The 19,808-nt window shown below is 39.4% G+C and overlaps 1 protein-coding gene across 8 annotated transcripts in view; it reads left to right on the top strand.

The window, feature by feature from the left end:
* The window catches only part of sv (paired box protein shaven), a 67,619-nt gene extending 57,916 nt beyond the window's left edge, over window positions 1-9,703 (top strand). The window contains exons 12-13 of one of the 8 annotated variants that reach the window (XM_070282369.1): window positions 6,160-6,267; window positions 8,919-9,703. In XM_070282369.1, coding sequence (XP_070138470.1) covers window positions 6,160-6,267; window positions 8,919-9,082 — 272 coding nt within the window. In that variant the 3' untranslated portion in view covers window positions 9,083-9,703. The remainder of the gene's footprint in view (window positions 1-6,159; window positions 6,268-8,918) is intronic. The other 7 variants (XM_043213411.2, XM_043213410.2, XM_043213412.2 and 4 more) reach the window with 7 other exon arrangements.
* Window positions 9,704-19,808: the final 10,105 nt, after the last annotated feature.

Raw genomic sequence — 19,808 nt, 5'->3', positions numbered from 1 at the left:
TAACATGAGAGCTATTTTTGGCAACACATTACGACGTGCCAAATTTCATAAGGATCGGCCGACTATATTCTATAGCTGTCATATAACTGAACGATCGGAAATGACCCAACTTTCGTGTTTTTGAAGATAGAATGCTGGAATTTAATACAGATTCTATTTTTGGTTAGTTGATCCAACCTACCAAATTTCATAAGGATCGGCCGACTATATCCTATAGCTGCCATATAACTGAAAGATCGGAATTGACCCAACTTTTGTGTTTTTGAAGATAGAAAGCTGGAACTTGGTACAGATTCTATTTTTGGTCAGTTCATCCAACCTACCAAATTTAATAACGACCGGCTGACTATATCTTATAGCTGCCATATAACTGAACGATCGGAAATGACCCAACTTTTGTGTTTTTGAAGATAGAAAGCTGGAACTTGGTACAGATTCTATTTTTGGTCAGTTCATCCAACCTACCAAATTTCATAAGGATCGGCCAACTAAATCCGATGGTTGCGATATATATCCGGTTTTAACTGCAAGGGTATATCAACTTCGGCTTCGCCCGAAGTTAGCTTTCCTTTCTTGTTTGAAATATTTTTGGCAAAATTTTTTTAACTTGTCAACTTTCATAAGGATCGGCCGACTATATCCTATAGCTGCCATATAACTGAACGATCGGAAATGACCCAACTTTTGTGTTTTTGAAGATAGAAATCTGGAACTTGGTACAGATTATATTTTTGGTCAGTTAATCCGACCTACCAAATTTAATAACGACCGGCTGACTATATCTTATAGCTGTAATATAACTGAACGATCGGAAATGGTTTTTGGTAGAAATACCAACTTTGGTATTGTTAAAGATAGAAGTTTAGGACTTTTTTTAGATTTTATATTTAGCTTTCCTTTCTTGTTGATGTATAATATTATTTAACTATTGAAATAGTTTGGCATCAATCGTTTTTCACAAAGCCTTTCTGTACTGGCGCTACAGAAACTCGCCATTTGTGTGTGCGGGATGGGTCGTGGCAAAATTTTAAAACAAACTTTTACAACGTGGTGGGCATTAAAGAAGTCTCCATGTCAAATCCTATAGCTCTATCTCTTGTAAACTCTGAGATCTTTTCATTTATACGGACATGGCTATATTAACCTGGCTGTTGATTCTGATAAAGAATATATATACTTTATGGGGTCGGAGATGATTCCTTATCTATGTTACATATGTTACACGACTAAAATATACCTTTGCACTCTACGAGTAATGGGTATCAAAAAAAAAAAAACACAAAAATGAAACTCGTCGGACGTGCAGTAAAAAGATGTTAGCGGCAACTTATCGGCCGGCGAATTAGAATTATACATCATAGTATGACCGTTATAAAATGACGATGCTCGATTGAGCGTTTATAGACGTTGGTAGGCTCAAGCTCGGGTTTTGGCTGAGCATTGACAGCATTCTATGTGATGTTTTTCAGATTATGAACTTCAAATTTCTTGTCTGGGGGACTGAGGAAAATCGGTTATTTTTGATTAATTGTAAGGGAGTTATTAGTATCTGTATCCATTTTATTATTATTAACGTTGGTTTTTTTACCCTTGCAGAGGGTATTATGATTTTGTCCAAAAGTGTGCAACGCAGTGAAGGAGACATCTCCGACCCTATAAAGTATATATATTCTTGATCAGAATCACCTCCTGAGTTGATATGAGCATGTCCGTCTGTCCGTCCGTCCGTCTGTCTGTCCGTCTGTCCGTCCGTCTGTCCTTCTGTCTGTTTCTACGCAAACTAGTCTCTCAGTATTAAAGCTATCAACTTGAACCTTTGCACACACCCTTTTTTCCTTTGCACGCAGTATATAAGTCGGAACGGCAGGGATCGGCCGACTATATCCTATAGCTGCCATATAACTGATTGATCGGAAATGGTAAACCTTTGGTGTTTTTAGAGTTAGAGACTTCAAATTTAACATGAGAGCTATTTTTGGCAACACATTACGACATGCCAAATTTCATAGATCCCTATGCCGACTATATCTTATAGCTGCCATATAACTGAACGATCGGAAATGACCCAACTTTCGTGTTTTTGAAGATAGAAAGCTGGAACTTGGTACAGATTATATATTTAGTCAGTTGATCCGATCTACCAAATTTCATTAGGATCGGCCTTTATATATCCTTTAGCTGCCATATAACTGAACGATCGGAAATGGTATTTGGTAGAAATATCAACTTTCGTATTTTTGAAGATAGAAGTTTGGGACTTTTTTTAGATTTTGTATTGTATTAAATTGGATTATATTATATATTCCTATTCCCATAAGGATCCGCCAACTATATCAGATGTTTGCGATATATATCCGGTTTTAACTGCAAGGGTATATAAACTTCGGCTCCGCCCGAAGTTAGCTTTCCTTTCTTGTTTTTTATTAGAAAAACCTTAGCTTGTGTTCATTTTTACGTTTTGATATAAAACAGTAAAACAAACTCTCATTTTCCATAGCACGCGGGTAGGAAATTCTGCCGCTGCGCTGCCGCCACACTCACAGTGTGAGCACTTTCAAATTTTTTTAGAAGCTCTCTCAATTGCTCCATTTTGACACATTTGACAGCCCAAACTTAAAAATCAACTGAGAAAAAAAAAATTCCACTGAGAAAATTTTTCTCAGAAATTGGGTGGGAAAAAGTTTTTTTATATTAAATATAAATCGGGAAGTGTAGTTTTTAATTTGTTTAAGAACGTTTGCTAGCAAAGCTCTCTTTAAAATAAAATACACTATTTTATTGCGCATCCAACTTTTGAATTAACGAAAAATAAAATAAAAAAATTTTACTGAAATTTTACAAAAAATAAAATAAAAAAATTTTACTGACCGTTTTTTCGCTCAGTAAACTCTCTGCTCTCATTGTTTTTCTCTGCTACGCATACATAAATTGATCAAATTCTAACTCAAAAACTAAGCAAGATGTTTTGATTTGGTTTTTTAGGGTTTTATAAAGCCATACGTCTTCTTTTGGAAAAGTAGGTGTGTTTTTTTTTTTTTTAAATTAAAAATCTTTTAATTATTTCCAATTTAAATCGGATTTGCACTAATTTTACAGCTAACAGATTCACATTAAAGGTTTTGAGGATGCCTCCTTAACATGTGAATTTCTTCAAAAGTGCATAAAAGCGCAATTTCTTATTTCACTCATTTAAGAAAAATTAAACAATGTACAACATTGAATAAGCTTCATTGATTGACTAAGCTTTAAAAATGAGATTTAATTCTAAAAAAATCGTTTGCTAAACTGCTTAAATTTTTGCTCTATTAAAAAGACAACACAAGTTTTTGGGACATTTAACATACACAAACTCTAATAAAAACCTAATAATAAATAAATTGTTCACTTTTTTCGTTTTTAAAATAGCACTTAAATTCTTAAATTTCAAGCTCATGTAAGCGTTAACATCAACAGCTGTTTTTTTTTGGAAATTTCTGGTATGGAACATAAAAAATTGATGTATTGTGAATGATATGTAGTTAAAGTTATTCTTCTTAAACTTTCAAAAAATGATTTTTGGCCAGAAATTTTCTATAGTGCACTGTTCTAGTTAGAAGCATTTTTAATTGCATACCTTCAGTGATATAAGTACTTGGAAGAGGCTTTAAATTAGAAGGGGTAGAGTCCTTGCAGTTTACAATGGTTTCACCAATAATTCACTAATAAATCAATTAGTATATTACAACTATCACGACACTCCAAAAGTTGATTAAAAAAAAGGACGTTATATATATATTAATATGTAAGATATATAATATATAATATATATAAAATATATATAGTATTATATACATATAACGGCCTTTTTATACCCTTGCAGAGGGTATTATAATTTTGGTCAAAAGTGCGCAATGCAGTGAAGGAGACATCTTCGACCCTATAAAGTATATATATTCTTGATCAGGATCACCTCCTCAGTTGATATAAGCATGTCTGTCCGTCTGTCTGTCTGTTTCTACGCGAAGTAGTCTCTCATTTTCAGAGCTATCGACTTGAAACTTTGCACACAAACTTCTTTCTTTTGCACGAAGTATATAAATCGGAACGGAATCGGCCGACTATATCCTATAGCTGCAAATTAACTGATTGATCGGAAATGCTGTAACTTTGATGTTTTTAGAGCAGTGGTCGGCACGGCCCTATCCCGAGGGCATAGGAAATTTCTCTGCTCGAGCTTTGCTCCACATACACACTATAAATGTTTGAAACGTCATTTTCACAGCCTACTTTCTGTTATTCGTTACTAATACTAATGCATTAAAATCCTATTAATGTATTGGGGTGCCGAACACTGTTTTAGAGTTAGAGAGTTCAGTATTTGGTAAAAATACAATCTTTGGTTTTTTCAAGATGGAAACTTAGGATTTTTTTTTTGTTATACCCTTGCAGAGGGTATTATAATTTTGGTCAAAAGTGTGCAACGCAGTGAAGGAGACATCTCCGACTCTATAAAGTATATATATTCTTGATCAGGATCACCTGCTGAGTTGATATGAGCATGTCCGTCTGTCTGTCTGTTTCTACGCGAACTAGTCTCTCAGTTTTAAAGCTATCGTCTTGAAACTTTGCACACACCCTTCTTTCCGTTGCACGCAGTAAATAAGTCGGAACGGCCCGGATCAGCCGACTATATCCTATAGCTGCCATATAACTGATTGATCGGAAATGGTATAACTTTGGTGTTTTTAAAGTTAGAGAGTTCAAATTTTAGGTGAGAGCTATTTTTGGCAAAATAATACGACATGCCAAATTTCGTAAGGATCGGCCGACTATATCCTATAGCTGCCATATAACTGAACGATCGGAAATGACCCAACTTTGACCCAACTCGTGTTTTTGAAGATAGAAAGCTGGAACTTGGTACAGATTATATATTTGGTCAGTTCATCCGACCTACCAAATTTCATAAGGATCGGCCGACTATATCCTATAGCTGCCATATAACTGAACGATCGGAAATGGTACTTGGTAGAAATATCAACTTTCGTATTTTTGAAGATAGAAGTTTGGGACTTTTTTTAGATTTTGTATTGTAAAAAATTGGATTATATATTCCTATTCCCATAAGGATCGGCCAACTATATCCGATGTTTGCGATATATATCCGGTTTTAACTGCAAGGGTATATAAACTTCGGCTCCGCCCGAAGTTAGCTTTCCTTTCTTGTTTTGTATTGAAATAAACTGGTTATATTATGATATTCTCATAAGAATTGGGCAGTTATATCCCATTCTTGCGATATACCATACATCCGCTCTTAACTGCAAGGGTATATCAACTTCGGCTCCACCCAAAGTTAGCTTTCCTTTCTTGTTTTTTTTTTTTTTTTTTTTTTTTTTTTTTTTTTAAATTTTGGAGTGTTTGGATAGTTGTTATTTTCTTTTGCTTGATGAAAGTAGGACATAACATTAATGCCGATTTAGGAGTTGCTCTTGCCGAGTTTTTTTTTCCTAATGTCATGTAAATCGTTGGAGCAAATAACGACTTTTGATCAGTTTGTCGTTTTACGATCTTTTACACGTACAGAAAAGTCAAAGAGTTTTTGCCAATTTCTTTAACTTATGTTATTTTTGACCTTAATAAGTCATGTCCCAGATAGGTTTCGCATGTAATCGTATGTAAAATCGATGAAATTTATAATTTACAAACGCGAAACAGCTTGTCTGTTCTATGTATTATAATACTTCTATATATTATGTTGTTTTTGATTTGTATAAAAAGCCTCTTATTAAAAATTAATCGGGAGGGCGAGACATGGTGGTTGTTAATGTGCTTGCGCCAAGGAAAGGAGTCACCTCTCACTGATTTTTATTTAATGTTTTCATTAAATTATTATTTTTATAGAAAACTCGTCTCTTCTAAGGATTTTTAAAGAGTTCGGTCGGTTATTTCTTTATGCAGACTCTGAGGATAGGATATGAAACTTAAATAGAGGCCTAAAAGTGCATTTAAAGAAACTAACAAAAAATTTGAAATAACCAATTCACAAAGTTATCTTATCTTATCTTTTTATTTGTTTTGGAACATAAATAACTTTGTTGATATTTCATTATATGTTGAAAATAAAATAAAATAAAAATAAAAAAACATACGATTTTTCGTTTAATTCGACAATTTTAGGCTGTACTTCTGTTGTACCCAGTTCAGATTACGCGTATAATCCAGCGTATACGCAATATGGTGGCGCATATGGATCATATGGATATGGGGCCAGTGGAGGCCTAATAAGTAAGTAACTATTAAAGTCAAGTTTTCGGCTATACTTTAAAAAAGATATCGTAATTTAAGTTATCATCAGATAAGTTTCCATAAAATATCCAATTTTTACACTCGGTACTCGTAGTAAGGTATTCTCCGCCTGTATAAATAAACGCGTGGTCGACCCCTCCCGCCAGTACAGAAGGAAATGTTAAAAAAGTTTGAAACTCAAACTATTTTTGTGGCTAATTAATATCTGCAAAATAAAATTCAGCCAAATCGGACGATTTTTCGAGAAGTTATAGACATTAATATTCCGATACTATAATTCCATACTGACATCAACATTGTGAATATATGGAGCTCGGAGTTTCTATAAGGTAAAACAGTGTAAGAGATAAAATCCTTGAAGAGATTCTAAAAAAATCCGCGCAGATTAAGTTTGTGTCAAAAATTTTCCTCCAAAACCGAAAAGCGGCAATAAAAATAGGTTTTGGAAAACCTTTTGATCCCAAGCTATTTTTTAATAGATAATCTATACCTAAAATTCTAAATAAGTAGAAAATAAACAAATTTAGAGGAGTTATGAGCACAATATTTTGCTTCCCAAATACATTTTTTTCAGTTGTTATATGCAAAGCATACAAAAGTGTACAAAAATAGTTTTTGTTGAGCATTTATAATTTTAAGGTTATTATACCCTTGCAGAGGGTAATATAATTTTGTCCAAAAGTGTGCAACGCAGTGAAGGAGACATCTCCGACCCTATAAAGTATATATATTCTTGATCAGAATCACCTCCTGAGTTGATATGAGCATGTCTGTCTGTCCGTCCGTCCGTCTGTCTGTCCGTCTGTCCGTCCGTCCGTCTGTCCTTCTGTCTGTTTCTACGCAAACTAGTCTCTCAGTATTAAAGCTATCCACTTGAACCTTTGCACACACCCTTCTTTCCTTTGCACGCAGTATATAAGTCGGAACGGCCGGGATCGGCCGACTATATCCTATAGCTGCCATATAACTGATTGATCGGAAATGGTATAACTTTGGTGTTTTTTGAGTTAGAGACTTCAAATATAACATGATAGCTACTTTTGGCAAAATAATACGACATGCCAAGTTTCATAGGGATCTGCCGACTATATCTTATAGCTGCCATATAACTGAACGATCGGAAATGGTATTTGGTAGAAATATCCACTTTCGTATTCTTGAAAATAGAAGCTTGGGACTTTTTTTTTGATTTTTTATTGTTATTAATTGGTTTTATTATGATGTAGTCATAAGGATCGGCCAACTATATCCGATGTTTGCGATATTTATCCGGTTTTAACTGCAAGGGTATATCAACTTCGGTTCCGCCCGAAGTTAGCTTTCCTTTCTTGTTTATATTAGGTTTCTATAGCATAAGTCAACATAATTCAACAACATAGCTTAATTGTAATATTTAATGCCAGAAAAATTGGTCATTTACCTCATAGTGCAGTGGTGCGGAAAATAGTGAGTTTAAGTGCAGAAAAAAAAAAAATATATTCCCTGCAAGGGTATACAAATTTTTCTACCGATTTTTTCTATGCCGTAGCAATAACAAATACTCTAGAGGGTTTACCCTGGTAATGGGTGTAATTTCGACTTAAATTAAGTTTTTGACCTTGAAATAGTACAAAGCTGGATCGGTACATCTTGGGTAATCAGTCTCATTATATAATTGCAACACCTGTTACTCCTCATACAAAGATTAAAGTGACAACGTCAACTGTTTTTTTATTTTATTCCCCGGCCCAGAAGCCAAGGGAATGCCAACAGTGTGTCTAGAATCTAGCAATACTAGCAATTTACCCTCATGGCACCGAGTCAACTCCTTTTAGGTTCTTAAGACCCTTAATCCACAACATGGACTAAATTACATTGATAGACTCGGCTAGACTTAGTTTAAATCTCTTTTTTTAAATGAGATTTAATTCTAAAAATTTCTTTGCTGGACTACTTACATTTTTACTTTATTAAAATGACAACACATTTACTTTATGTTTTTGACACTTCACATACAAAAAAACATAATACAAACCCCATTAAAATTATTCATTTCAAAACTTTTGATTTTGTCCATAAAATTTTGTCTATTCGCGTTTTTAAAATCGCACCCAAAATCGTAAATTATAAGCTCATGTAAATGTCAACATCAACAGCTTTTTTCAACAGCTGATTTCTTCGCAGTGGTGCCATCTATTGAAATTTCTGGTACGCAACATTAAAAATAAATCTGTTGTGATGGATATGCAGTTAAAATTATTTAAGTCCTTTAATTTTCAAAAAATGATTTTTGGCCAGAAAGAGGAATCAAATTTCCTATAGTGCAGTGGTTTCCATACAAATACATTTACATGTTTGACCTGCAATGTAATACTTGCGTTTGTGTACGAATACGAAGATTTCTGCCGTGTTTTATGGTCAGTAGTAGAAATCGTATAGACTGTCGGTCAGCGAGCAAAGACCAGGCAAAGTAATTTCTGTGCTCATGTCATAGGGTTTTAAGCATCGCTTAAGTAAAGGATCGGAAATGTTATAATATTCACAATTAGTCAAACAAAAACATGATAATTTTTAGTATATAAGCTTCGGTGTCGCCCGAAGATAAAGTTTTTGTCATTTTTTTTATTGAATCACAATTTTATTTCGAACAGATTCATCATACTACTATGAAAGTGGACAAACACAATCGGCATTAACTCAAGAACTCCGATCACCATTAGCCGCAACACGAGCCAACTCATTAGTATCGGCTGCATCGCCTGGAAGCGGTAGCGCCTGCACCAAATCGGAAGCCTCAGACATATTTCTTGTTTAATTATTGCTTCAAAAATTCAACTTCAAACTTTTATTAATGCTTTTTAGCTAATAGTTTTTTAAGTAGAGTAAGCAGACTCATTACCATTTTCTTGCAGCATTATAAATTTTTCTGAGGCATATTTTGAAGATTAAATCAAAAATATACTAAGGTCATTTACCATTTGTAAAAAGGTATCATTTAAGAAAATAAAACTTATATGAGAATTATTTTTTCTTTCAATTGTTTAACCCATTTAAATAGATACCTTAAAATCATACTCAATATCTGAATTTGCATTTATTTGTTTAAGTTACATGTTATAATGTTTGCAATATTGTAAAGAAAATGAAAGGACTGCCCAAAAGTTAGAATATAATTTTCTTCTCACGCTATGACAAAAAAAAACCAAACATCCACTACGGAGAAACCAACCAAAAATCGTAGGAGTTTTATAAAAACTTATTATGTTTATTATAATTTTTATACCTAATGATATTACTGTAAAAGTGTAAAGTTATATAAGTACATTATAAGTTTATAATTTGAAAGTGAACTTAAATTATAATACCTTAAATTAATTAAATTATACATATACACCCAAAAAATGATCATGACTTGAAAACTATTATTACATAAATGAAAAATTTTCGAGTGTGAAAAAATGATAACACGAAAAGTGTTGAGTTTTGTTATTTTAAAATAATATGGGCGGTTAATAACATAATTTAAATTATTTCTTTATCAGAATGAAACTTTCTGTCACCAAAGTTATAGTTAAGATATCTGTATAAAGCTTAACACTAAAAATTTTGACGGGGTTTCGATCGTTTGTAAAATAAATTTTAATGGATCAAATTTTTTATGAAAAATTAGCTACAACCATTCCACCAACTATATAAGGTCATTAATATAGGCTGTTGATTGACTACATGGACTTATAATAGTGGTGCGCATACCAGGGGCATGGAATTTCTCTGCCGTAGCTCTGTCACGTAACGCACAGAGCGTTAAAAAACACATAAACCACATAGCCAACCAGTGAAGTGAACGTGGGGGAGTGAAGTGAAGGTAGAACGATACGGACGTGGTCGTGCCGCGTCTAACCACTTCTAACCATGTTACGCGCCTCACCTGGGATGCAGGAACCCGTAGCTTCGTTTTCTCAGCTTGCTGGCTCCGGAGCACCCATCGGACGTCGCTGGACAGGGAGGGCAGGGGTAAGCTTTTTCCCTCTCTTTCGGCGGCATCTCTTTTCCCGCGTTGCAAATTCGCCCAATTTTGGCTGTGTTGCTTAGTGATGCAGGTCGCAGAACCAGCTGATCGCAGCTGACCGGCAGTGTGACCAGCCCCGCCAAAATCGGTAGTACCTGAAGAGGGCGCCACTTGGGTTCCCAATCGTCGCAGCTAATGCCACTCGCAGAGGGCGGCACCAGAAGAAATTTCTATAGCGCTCATCGTAGCTCAAATGGACGACGCCCTCCCCTCTTTCCCACCCCAAATTCTCGTAGCGTGTGTCCCATAATGGGCGGTATAAAAAGCAAAACCTGAAGGATGATGTTCAATAACTTCTATACTCCAGGTGGCAACCACGGATTCTGGAGGCCCCAAATAACATCCAACACACGACTGACGAGGCGGTGGCTAGCAGTCCTCAGCGTTTCTGAGCAGCTCTAAGATCCTGCTGTCCTGCGCTGTCCGAGGACACCAAGATGAAGTACCTGGAGATTAGGGAACTCGACCCGCTAGCGACCGATGTGGACATTCGGCTTGCTCTCGCCGAGCAGCTTGAAGTGGATGGGAAGTCGGTCACGTTAAGGAGCCTTCGCGCAAAATCCAGGGACACACAGACCGCCATCATTGGTCTGCCCAGCAAGATTGCGACCGCAGTTGCGAGCAAAGGGAGAGTGAGGTTGGACCGTCGGATTCGGATTGTCGGATTCGGGAGAGGCAGAGTCAACCGAGGTGCTGATAGGTGCGGATGCTGCATCCGCTGTGGCAAGTCGCCAATTGCCCCAACGAGAGGAGCTGCTACTTTTGCGCGTCAAAAGGCGAGAAGGAGGTAAAACTCCTAGCAGGAAATTGACGGTGTCCGCACTCCAAAGGAGCAGTAAAAGAAAAGGTGGGATGCAAGTGATCCAGCTCAATCTGAATCACTGCAGAGCGGCGCAGGAGCTTCTGCGACACCTCCTTAGGCGAGATGAATGCCGACATAGCTATTCTCAGCGAGCCGTACAGCGTCGGTCCAGGCGAGGAGTGGGCGATCAACAACCAGGGCAAGGCGGCGATGTGGATCTGCAACAGTTCCGCGGAAAGGCCAAGTCAAGTGGGGAGAGGCGAAGGGTTCATGAGAATCCAGTAGGGAGGTACATGGGTGTATACCTGCTACCTAGCCCCAAGCCTCTCCCTCGATGCTAACTGCAAGGCTCTAGAGGAGCAGCGGTAGATGCCAGTGGCAAACACCCAGTGCTAATAGCAGGTGATTTTAACGCGTGGGCACAGGAGTGGGGGAGTACCACCACGAATGCTAGAGGCAGAGCCTTGCTGGAGATTCTAGCACCCCTGGACCTGGCCCTTCTCAACGAGGGCAACCAGGAAACCTACAAAACAGCAGGCGCCGGTTCCATTATCTCCACAACCTTTAGTCGGCATCACAAAACAAAAAATCCAAGGCACTAGATGGGAGGGGGGAACCAAACAATACTGTCTGGTTACCAGCCTGGACGTGAAGAATGCATTTAACACGGCGAACTGGTCGCGGACTCTCAAAGCCCTCAAGGAGCTAGGATCCCGGAGTACCTGCTGAAGATGGTGGACAGCTACCTAAGTGACGTGTACGACACGCGGGAAGGTCAGAAAGCGCTAGTCGTCTCCGCTGGAGTGCCGCAGGGCTCTGTGCTAGGCCCGCTCTTGTGGAACACCATGTACGATGGAGTCCTCCGATTACCCATGAAAGAGGGAACTACCATCGTAGGATTCGCCGACGATATAGCCATAGTGGTGGTGGCGAAGACTGTTCGCGGGGTGGAAACCCAAACAAACTCCGCGGTGGCGAACGTGGAGGCATGGCTGTCTAGGGCCGGCCTTTACCTCGCCCCACAAAGGAGGGAAGCCGTGCTGATTTCGAGCCGGAAGAAGGTCGAAACAGCGACGGTACACGTAGGAGGAGTGCCCGTTACTTCGAGGAGAGTACCCCAATAACCCCAATAAAATACCTTGGGGTTATGCTGGATATGAGGCTTTCGTTCCGGGAACACCTTGGATACGCCCATAGAAGGGCGAGTGAGACGACAAGAGCGCTCTCGCGGATGCTCCTTAACATCAGAATCGAGGCAGGAAGGGAGAAGAGAGAAGTGAGAGCCACAAGTTTGTCAAACTGGCAACGGCAATGGGAGGTGTCATCCAAGGGACGCTGGACGTTTCGTCTCATTCTGGACGTGGGAGAGTGGACCGGAAGGAAGCATGGTCAGATAGACTTTTACCTCACGCAGGTTCTTAGTGGGCATGGGTGCTTCCGAAGTTACCTAAAGCACTTTGGTCATGAAAGCGAGGACTCGTGCGGCAGTGGAGTCACAGAGGACCCACTCCACGTCCTCTTCGATTGCAGGCAATTTGTGGAGAATCGCCTAATCCTGAAGGAGATCTTGGAAGAGGCCTTTACACCCCGCAGCTTTGTGCATCAAATGCTCCAGACGCCTGTAAAATGGGAAGCCATAGCCGTATTTGTGGCCAAGATGGAGATAAAGATGTGGAGAGGGCGCGCAATGGGCGGAAGAAGAAGGGCGCCAGAGTTGTGCGATGCATTGCTTTACGGCCGTACCGCACACCTTAGGTCCAAGCTCCTACAGCCCGGTCGGGGAACTAAAATGTTCAGTAGGCATATAAAATAGTTTTAAGGAGAATATAAACACGAATATAAAAAAAAAAAAAAAAAAAAGGCAACCCATTATAGAAAAGCAAAGAAATCGTCTGATTTGGGATCCGAGAGCGATCAAATGATTTATTAGACGCTCAGTTTGATGCAGCAGAGCTATTCAGAAACGAGCGCCTGGAGTGAATTGGTTTTCAGAACACAAGTGAATTAAATTCATTAGTACTTTAACATCCGACTCACAGAAAATTAAAAAAATGTTCGCCAATAGTCCGACATCTGGTTCAAAATGAACTTACAATAAGCCTATGGTCCGACATCAGACAATGATTTCAGATAATGTTTACCAATGGTCCGACATTTTAATCACAGTGAATTTATCAAAGTTTCGCCAACGGTATGACTTCGGACTGCCAGCAAATGATCAATGCTCAGTTTCAAATGTATTTCATATTTTATGAAATGTAAAAAATATATTATTTATTTTTTAGAACAATTTAAATTCTTAGAATCAAGAACAATTTAAAATCTTAGATTTAATATTATAATTATAATCTAATTTTTGGAGTTTTGCCTTGGCAATCCGGTCTTGTGAGTTTTGGAGAAACTGCTTAGCAATGCGCTCGAATCCATTGTCCTCTAATTTTAGTTGGGGGAAAAACTGCTTCGCAACATGGTCAAAATCATTGTCAAACCTCTGATTGTAGTTGAAACGCACCTGGGAAAATGTGATCCTGCGTCATCTGCAAAAATGTTGAAAGGAATTATTCAAACGATTTCTTGCCGCTCAATCTTTGTCCAACAAAATTAATAAAATTTCTTTATGTACCTATATTATTTTTATCATACAAAATTTTCATTACAGATTATGTCTTTTTCAAAGAACATAATTGTCCCAAAGGCGTCAAGTGGCTCTGTTGGCAATATTTTTTTTGGAATTCGTTTCAATGGCACAAATTTTGGCCTTGATGCCGGTAAAGAGAAATTATTACCTTCGATCCTTTATTTGGTCCAGCATTGCTGGTGTCCTTGTTTCAAGAATCGTCGTAGCTCTTCGTAGTTTCATAAATTAAACACACAAACATACAAAAAGGGAAACCAGATGGACAAATCCAATTTTATTTTCCCAGAAAAAAACAATTTTTTTCATTAATTCAAAGAAAATGTCGAGTTTGGACTGTATTAATTAAAATGTGAATTTTATTAAAAAATATTTTTTGTGTGCGGTCCCCACTTCCCCCAATAATAATTTCACATTTACGAAAATTTTTTATTCTATGGCTATTTTTCTTATTCTTCATGTTTATAGTTTTTTTTTTTTTTTTTTTTTTTAACGTTGCTTTTATTTCTTGAATCTTCTCTTTGCGAGACTAACAAGAGGTGTATCAAATCTTATATTTTTAACTTAACTAACAGTCATATTGACTGATACGGAGTTAGACGGCCCTAAAAATCGATTGCTGGGTTGGGAGGTCGTTGCGTCTAAGGCGGGATACGCTAGAAACCCGAGTCAATCCCCGAGCGAGAAAATTTGGGTGCGAAGACTGTTTTTTTTTGTATGACTCTTTTTGCTTCTGGATTTCGTCTTTCACTGCGAGGATGCCCAGATCCCGGTGGATGTTTTCGTTGCGAACATACCAAGGTGCCCCTGTGATAGTTCTCAGGATTTTTGATTGTGCGCGCTGTATGATGTCTATGTTGCTGCTTCTCGCGTTCCCCCACAGCTGGGAGCCATACGTCCAGATTGGCTTTAGGACTGAATTGTACAGTAGTAACTTGTAGTCCATGCACAGTGGCGATCGTGAGTTTATGATCCAGTGGAGGCTGCTGGCTTTTAGTTTTAGGTGCGTCTTTTTGCATTCGATGTGCTTGCGCCAGGTAAGTCGTCAATCAAGGTGAACGCCAAGGTACGTTACGTCGTTAGCTTCAGGGATCTGCATACCGTTTAGTAAAAGCGGAGGGCATGTTTGTCTATTAAGAGTAAACGTTAAATGTTTACACTTTTGTTCGTTTAAAATCGCGTCGTTCGCATTAAAATACGCCAGTCGGACAGCCACCTTTCCACCATTGTGAGATGATTAGCCAGTTGGGTTGTTGCCTGCGTTGGAGCGACTAAGGATAGCGGTATCGTCGGCGAACGTTGAGGTTGTTAGTTGTGCGCTCGTAGGAATATCCGCAGTATACAAAACATATAGACACGGGCCGAGTGCGCTTCCTTGTGGAACTCCAGCTTCGATGGTGTAGTCACCCGAAGTAGCTGCGTTGCATCTCACTGAGAATATTGTAGAGGTATGATTCCAGTAGCTTGTGGGTGTATGTTGGCAAATACGTTTTAATTTTGTGCATGAGTCAGATGAGCCAAACTCGGTCGAAAGCTTGAGATACGTCGAGGAAAATAGTGCTGCAGTATTCTCGCTGTTTGAAGGCTGAGCGTATTTCGAATGTTAATCTGTTCACTTGTTCGATGGTTCCATGGTTTCTTCGAAAGCCAAATTGGTGTGCCGGGATAATATTGCAAGCTTTCAGATGTGGTATTATGCGAGTTAACAAGCATTTTTCAAACAATTTAGACAAACAAGATAGAAGGCTTATTGGTCTGTATGATGACGGAATTGTGTGGTCTTTTCCAGGCTTCGGTATCATTATAATGATGGATTTCTTCCACTTTTTTGGGAAATAGCCAAGATTAATGATTCCATTAAATAATTTTCAGACGACCTCTATAGCGCATTTTGGAAGTTCGATCAGCATCTTTGGGGTCAATAGGTCACCACCGGGAGCCTTTTTTGGTTTTAGCCCTCTTATGACTTTTTCGATTTCGTTCGGCCGGAATGGAGGTGCGGCTGGCTGAGGGGAGGACTCTGGCTGAATTAGTGGCAGGAGGAATGAATTTGAGGCTGGGTTTGGCTGGAAGACACTTTGGAGATGTGTGGCGAATGTTTCAGCTCGGTCTTCGTCGCTGCGAGCCCAGCATCCCGAAGAGTTTCTTATCGGGGTGGTCGTTTCAATTGGGGCACTAAGATTTGGGTGGGCCCTCCACAGGGGGTACTTTGTGCTTGTTGGCGAGAGATTCTGGATGTACCTCAGCTGTGCATTTTCTTCCTGTTGGTGAAGAGCCTGGTCGAGTGATCGGGTGGCTTCCTTAAGGCGTTGTTTTGAAGCTGGTGATCTGCTGTTTTGCCAATCACGACGCGTGCGCCTCTTTTCTCGCACGAGCTGTTCGATTTGCTGATTAGATTTGAAGTGTTTGTTTCGGTCTACTTCTTTCCCATGAGGAGTAGAGATTTTAGCTGCCGCAACGAGTACTTCTTCCAGGGCGCTCGTAGTGTAGTCGATGTCCGATTCCATGTTAAAATCCGGGGCGAGTTCTATGTGGGCACTCACGTACTTTTTGTATTTTAGCCAGTTCGTTTTTGGCGTCGTCAGACTGAAGGGGTGTTCGGTTATTTCTGAGCTTTGAAGAAGCGTTAGAAGCACAGGCGAGTGGTCTGATGATAAGTCCGAGACTGCTTTGGCACTTATTAGATTGCGAGGTATGTTTTTTGTCACTGCAAAATCAATAAGGTCTCGGAGCTTTCGTGGATCTGTTGGCCAGTATGTGGGACTTCCAGGGGAAACGTAGTCCAGTTTATTTTTCACATTTATAATTGCATTGTACAATTGTCTTCCTTTGGGAGTCACTTGACGTGATCCCCAGTGCGTATGTTTGGCGTTGTAGTCTCCTGCGGCTATAAATCGATCCCCAAGTGAATTGTAGAAGTCCATAAATTGTCCTTCCGAGATTGAGAAGCGAGGAGGGCAGTAAACGGCAGCAATTGAAAGGATTCCATTGCTTGACTGAATTTGTATCGATGTGGCCTGCAAGAAGTTTGTTGCAAACCTTTTGTGAAAATGGTGTTTAATTCGTTCTCTGATTAGAACTCCAGTTCCGCCGTGGGCTTTCCCATCTGGATGATCTGTGCGGTAGATTGTGTAGCCTCTTATATGAAAGTTGTATTTGCTTGTAAGATGCGTTTCCACCAGTAGCATGACGTCAATATGGTTTTCGGTCAAGAATTGTGACAATTCTAGTTTATGCCGTGAGACACCATTGGCGTTCCACATTGATATTCGTAGCGCCTGCATAGATTGTTTGGACTGTTGTGCTACGAGCAGCTGTATCACCATGTTCTGGTTTTGAACAAGCGTTTGCATGGTCGTTTTCATGAATGACATAAGCTCCATCATACTTTGTTGGAGGGTAAGCATCATAGTTTCCGTTTTGCTGTGTGGCTGTTCTGGGGCCTGTTGAGCGCTTTGAGAGTTAGGCTGAATTGGAATTTCCCTTCCAGATCGTAGAGCATCGGCATGGGAGAAGCCGTTGGTGGTGTTTAGTGGACCGAATGAGGATCTCGCAGCTTTGGCGAAGAAGACGTCTGGCGTGGTTTTTGACGAAACGTACGCATTCTGTGGATTTTGGTTGCGCGTTGCGGTCGCTTGACGCATGCGACTCTTTAACTCCTTATACACAATACATCCTCTATAGTTTGCCGTATGGCTGCCTCCGCAGTTTCCACATTTCTTCACGGTACTGTCCTTGTTTGTAGTGCAGCAAGCGGACTTGTGGGCGTCCCCGCAGACTACACAGACAGCCCGAAGTGTGCAGTAAGACCTTGTGTGTCAATACTCTTGAGAATTAGTGCATTGCACTGGACCGTTACGTTTATGTGGCTCTTCAACAGTGATTTTCCGATGCAAAAGATATTGCAGGTTGTAGATTGGGTGGACTTCGTTCTTCTTCAGCGACCTGCTTTCTGGCTCGAGCTCGACCTTGAAGAGGGGTTGTGGCTTTTTATCTTTATTTAGAATGTTAATAACATTCTTGGCGGCGAAGCCCTTTTCTTTAAGGGCGGTTTTTATTTCCGCGGCGGTAACATCAGGTTCTATTCCCTTTACTACCACTTGTAGGCCCTTACTGCTTTTCAGCTGGTACGGTTATAGTTTTTCTGTACAGTGTCCAGATATTTTGACACTATTCGGAAGTGCTCTTCAGTCTTGGTTTGCACCTTTGTTTTATGGATGTTCCCTTTGATAAGCGGAACAACATGAAAGTTGTCACCGTTCCCGATCAACGACGCAATTTTGTTGACCAGGGCACTCGAGCTTTTTTCCCTAATATAGATTGGAGGGGGCTTGGGTTTTTTTGCGGTGTCTTGGGCTGGTTGGTTTTCCTCAGCCTCCGCCAGTAGGGCAAATCTGTTAGTAGTGGATCTGTCTGGTTCATTATCGTTATTCAGGACACGGTTAATTTTTGTTTTGTTGCCTGCCGGATTACTCTGCGGGCTAAGCTTGCGCTCAATTTGGATGTAGCGATCCATTCCAGTCTGTGTGGCCGTTGCCGCTTTGGCACTTTCCGAGGTTATTGTTTTTGTACTCGCTGTAGTCGTTGACGTCGTGGTACTTTGAGTTGCAGGGGTTTTCGCTGTTGTTGCAGAAGTTGTAGCGCTGCTTGTTGTTGGTGCGAAATTTGTTTCCGGTATTGGAGGGGGGGTTTTACACTGCGAACTCCATGACGCGGGAGTCGGAGTGAGCAGAGCGGGTGAGCAAGACCGTGCCCTTTGGGTTTCAGCGGTTAGTAAAGCCGGGTTGCTTTTAAGCGCCGATTTTTCCACTTCGGTATCGCGGGTTGAAAAGTAAGATTAGAAGCCGTTTCTTTGGTTCACTGAACTTCTACGCTCGTTCTTTTGATTGTTGCTCAATGAGCTCATTGCGTGGCTCTTACTTTTTTTTTTTGGACAATGCAATAGTTTTGGTTTAGCACATTACAACTGTTATAAAAAGCTTGTCTGTCGCTTTTAATAAATTGTATTTCAGTGTCTTTTCGCTTATATTGGCGAAAATATAAGCGAAGTGAAGTTTTCCCGGAGCTCGGGCAAAGCACGTCCGCTCAGTTCGGTAGTTCGATTACGACTCATGTTTTTCGGTCACATGCATCAAAGTTATTCCTACGGATAAGGTCCAATCTTATTTCTTTCAAAGAAAAATACGATTTGGATATGTCCATACCAACTATTCTTATTGCTCTACTGAGGGTTAAACCTAGTCAACAACTAAAGTTTGATAACGATACTACTAAGAGAATAGATTCAGAAAAATAATAAGCCAATAAAGATGAAAAAATATAAATATATCTAAAAATATCTGCCGTAAAAAAATTAAATTATAACAAGAAAGGAAAGCTAACTTCGGGCGGAGGCGAAGTTTATATATCCTTTCAGTTAAAACCGGATATATATCGCAAACATCGGATATAGTTGGCCGATCCTTTTGAGAATATGATATCATAACCCAATTTATTTAACAAAGTTGGTTTTTCTACCAAAATCCATTTCCGATCGTTCAGTTATATAGCAGCTATAAGATATAGTTGGCCGATCGGTATGAAATTTGGTAGATGGGATTAACTGACCAAAAATATACTCTGTACCAAGTTCCAGCTTTCTATCTTCAAAAACAAAGTTGGGTCATTTCCGATCGTTCAGTTATATGGCAGCTATAGGATATAGTCGGCCGATCCTTACGAAATTTGACATGTCGTATTATTTTGCCAAAAATAGCTCTCGTTAACTCTCTAACTCTACAAACACCGAAGTTATACCATTTCCGATCAAACAGTTATATGGCAGCTATAGGATATAGTCGGCCGATCCCGGCCGTTTCGACTTATATACTGTGTGCAAAGGAAAGAAGGGTGGGTGCGAAGTTTCGATGTGGGGAAATTAGGGAAGTTTATTCAAAAAACATCGATGCATCGATGTTTTCATTGATGTTTCTTGCACCTCTAGTTCCCAACCGTTACATGATTGTCCTATACGATAAAATAAAGTGCCCGATTTT

Source organism: Drosophila bipectinata, chromosome 4 (genome assembly GCF_030179905.1).
Source record: "Drosophila bipectinata strain 14024-0381.07 chromosome 4, DbipHiC1v2, whole genome shotgun sequence".
Classification (NCBI taxonomy): Eukaryota; Metazoa; Arthropoda; class Insecta; order Diptera; family Drosophilidae; genus Drosophila; species Drosophila bipectinata.
This window is presented reverse-complemented; position numbering and strand designations above follow the sequence as displayed.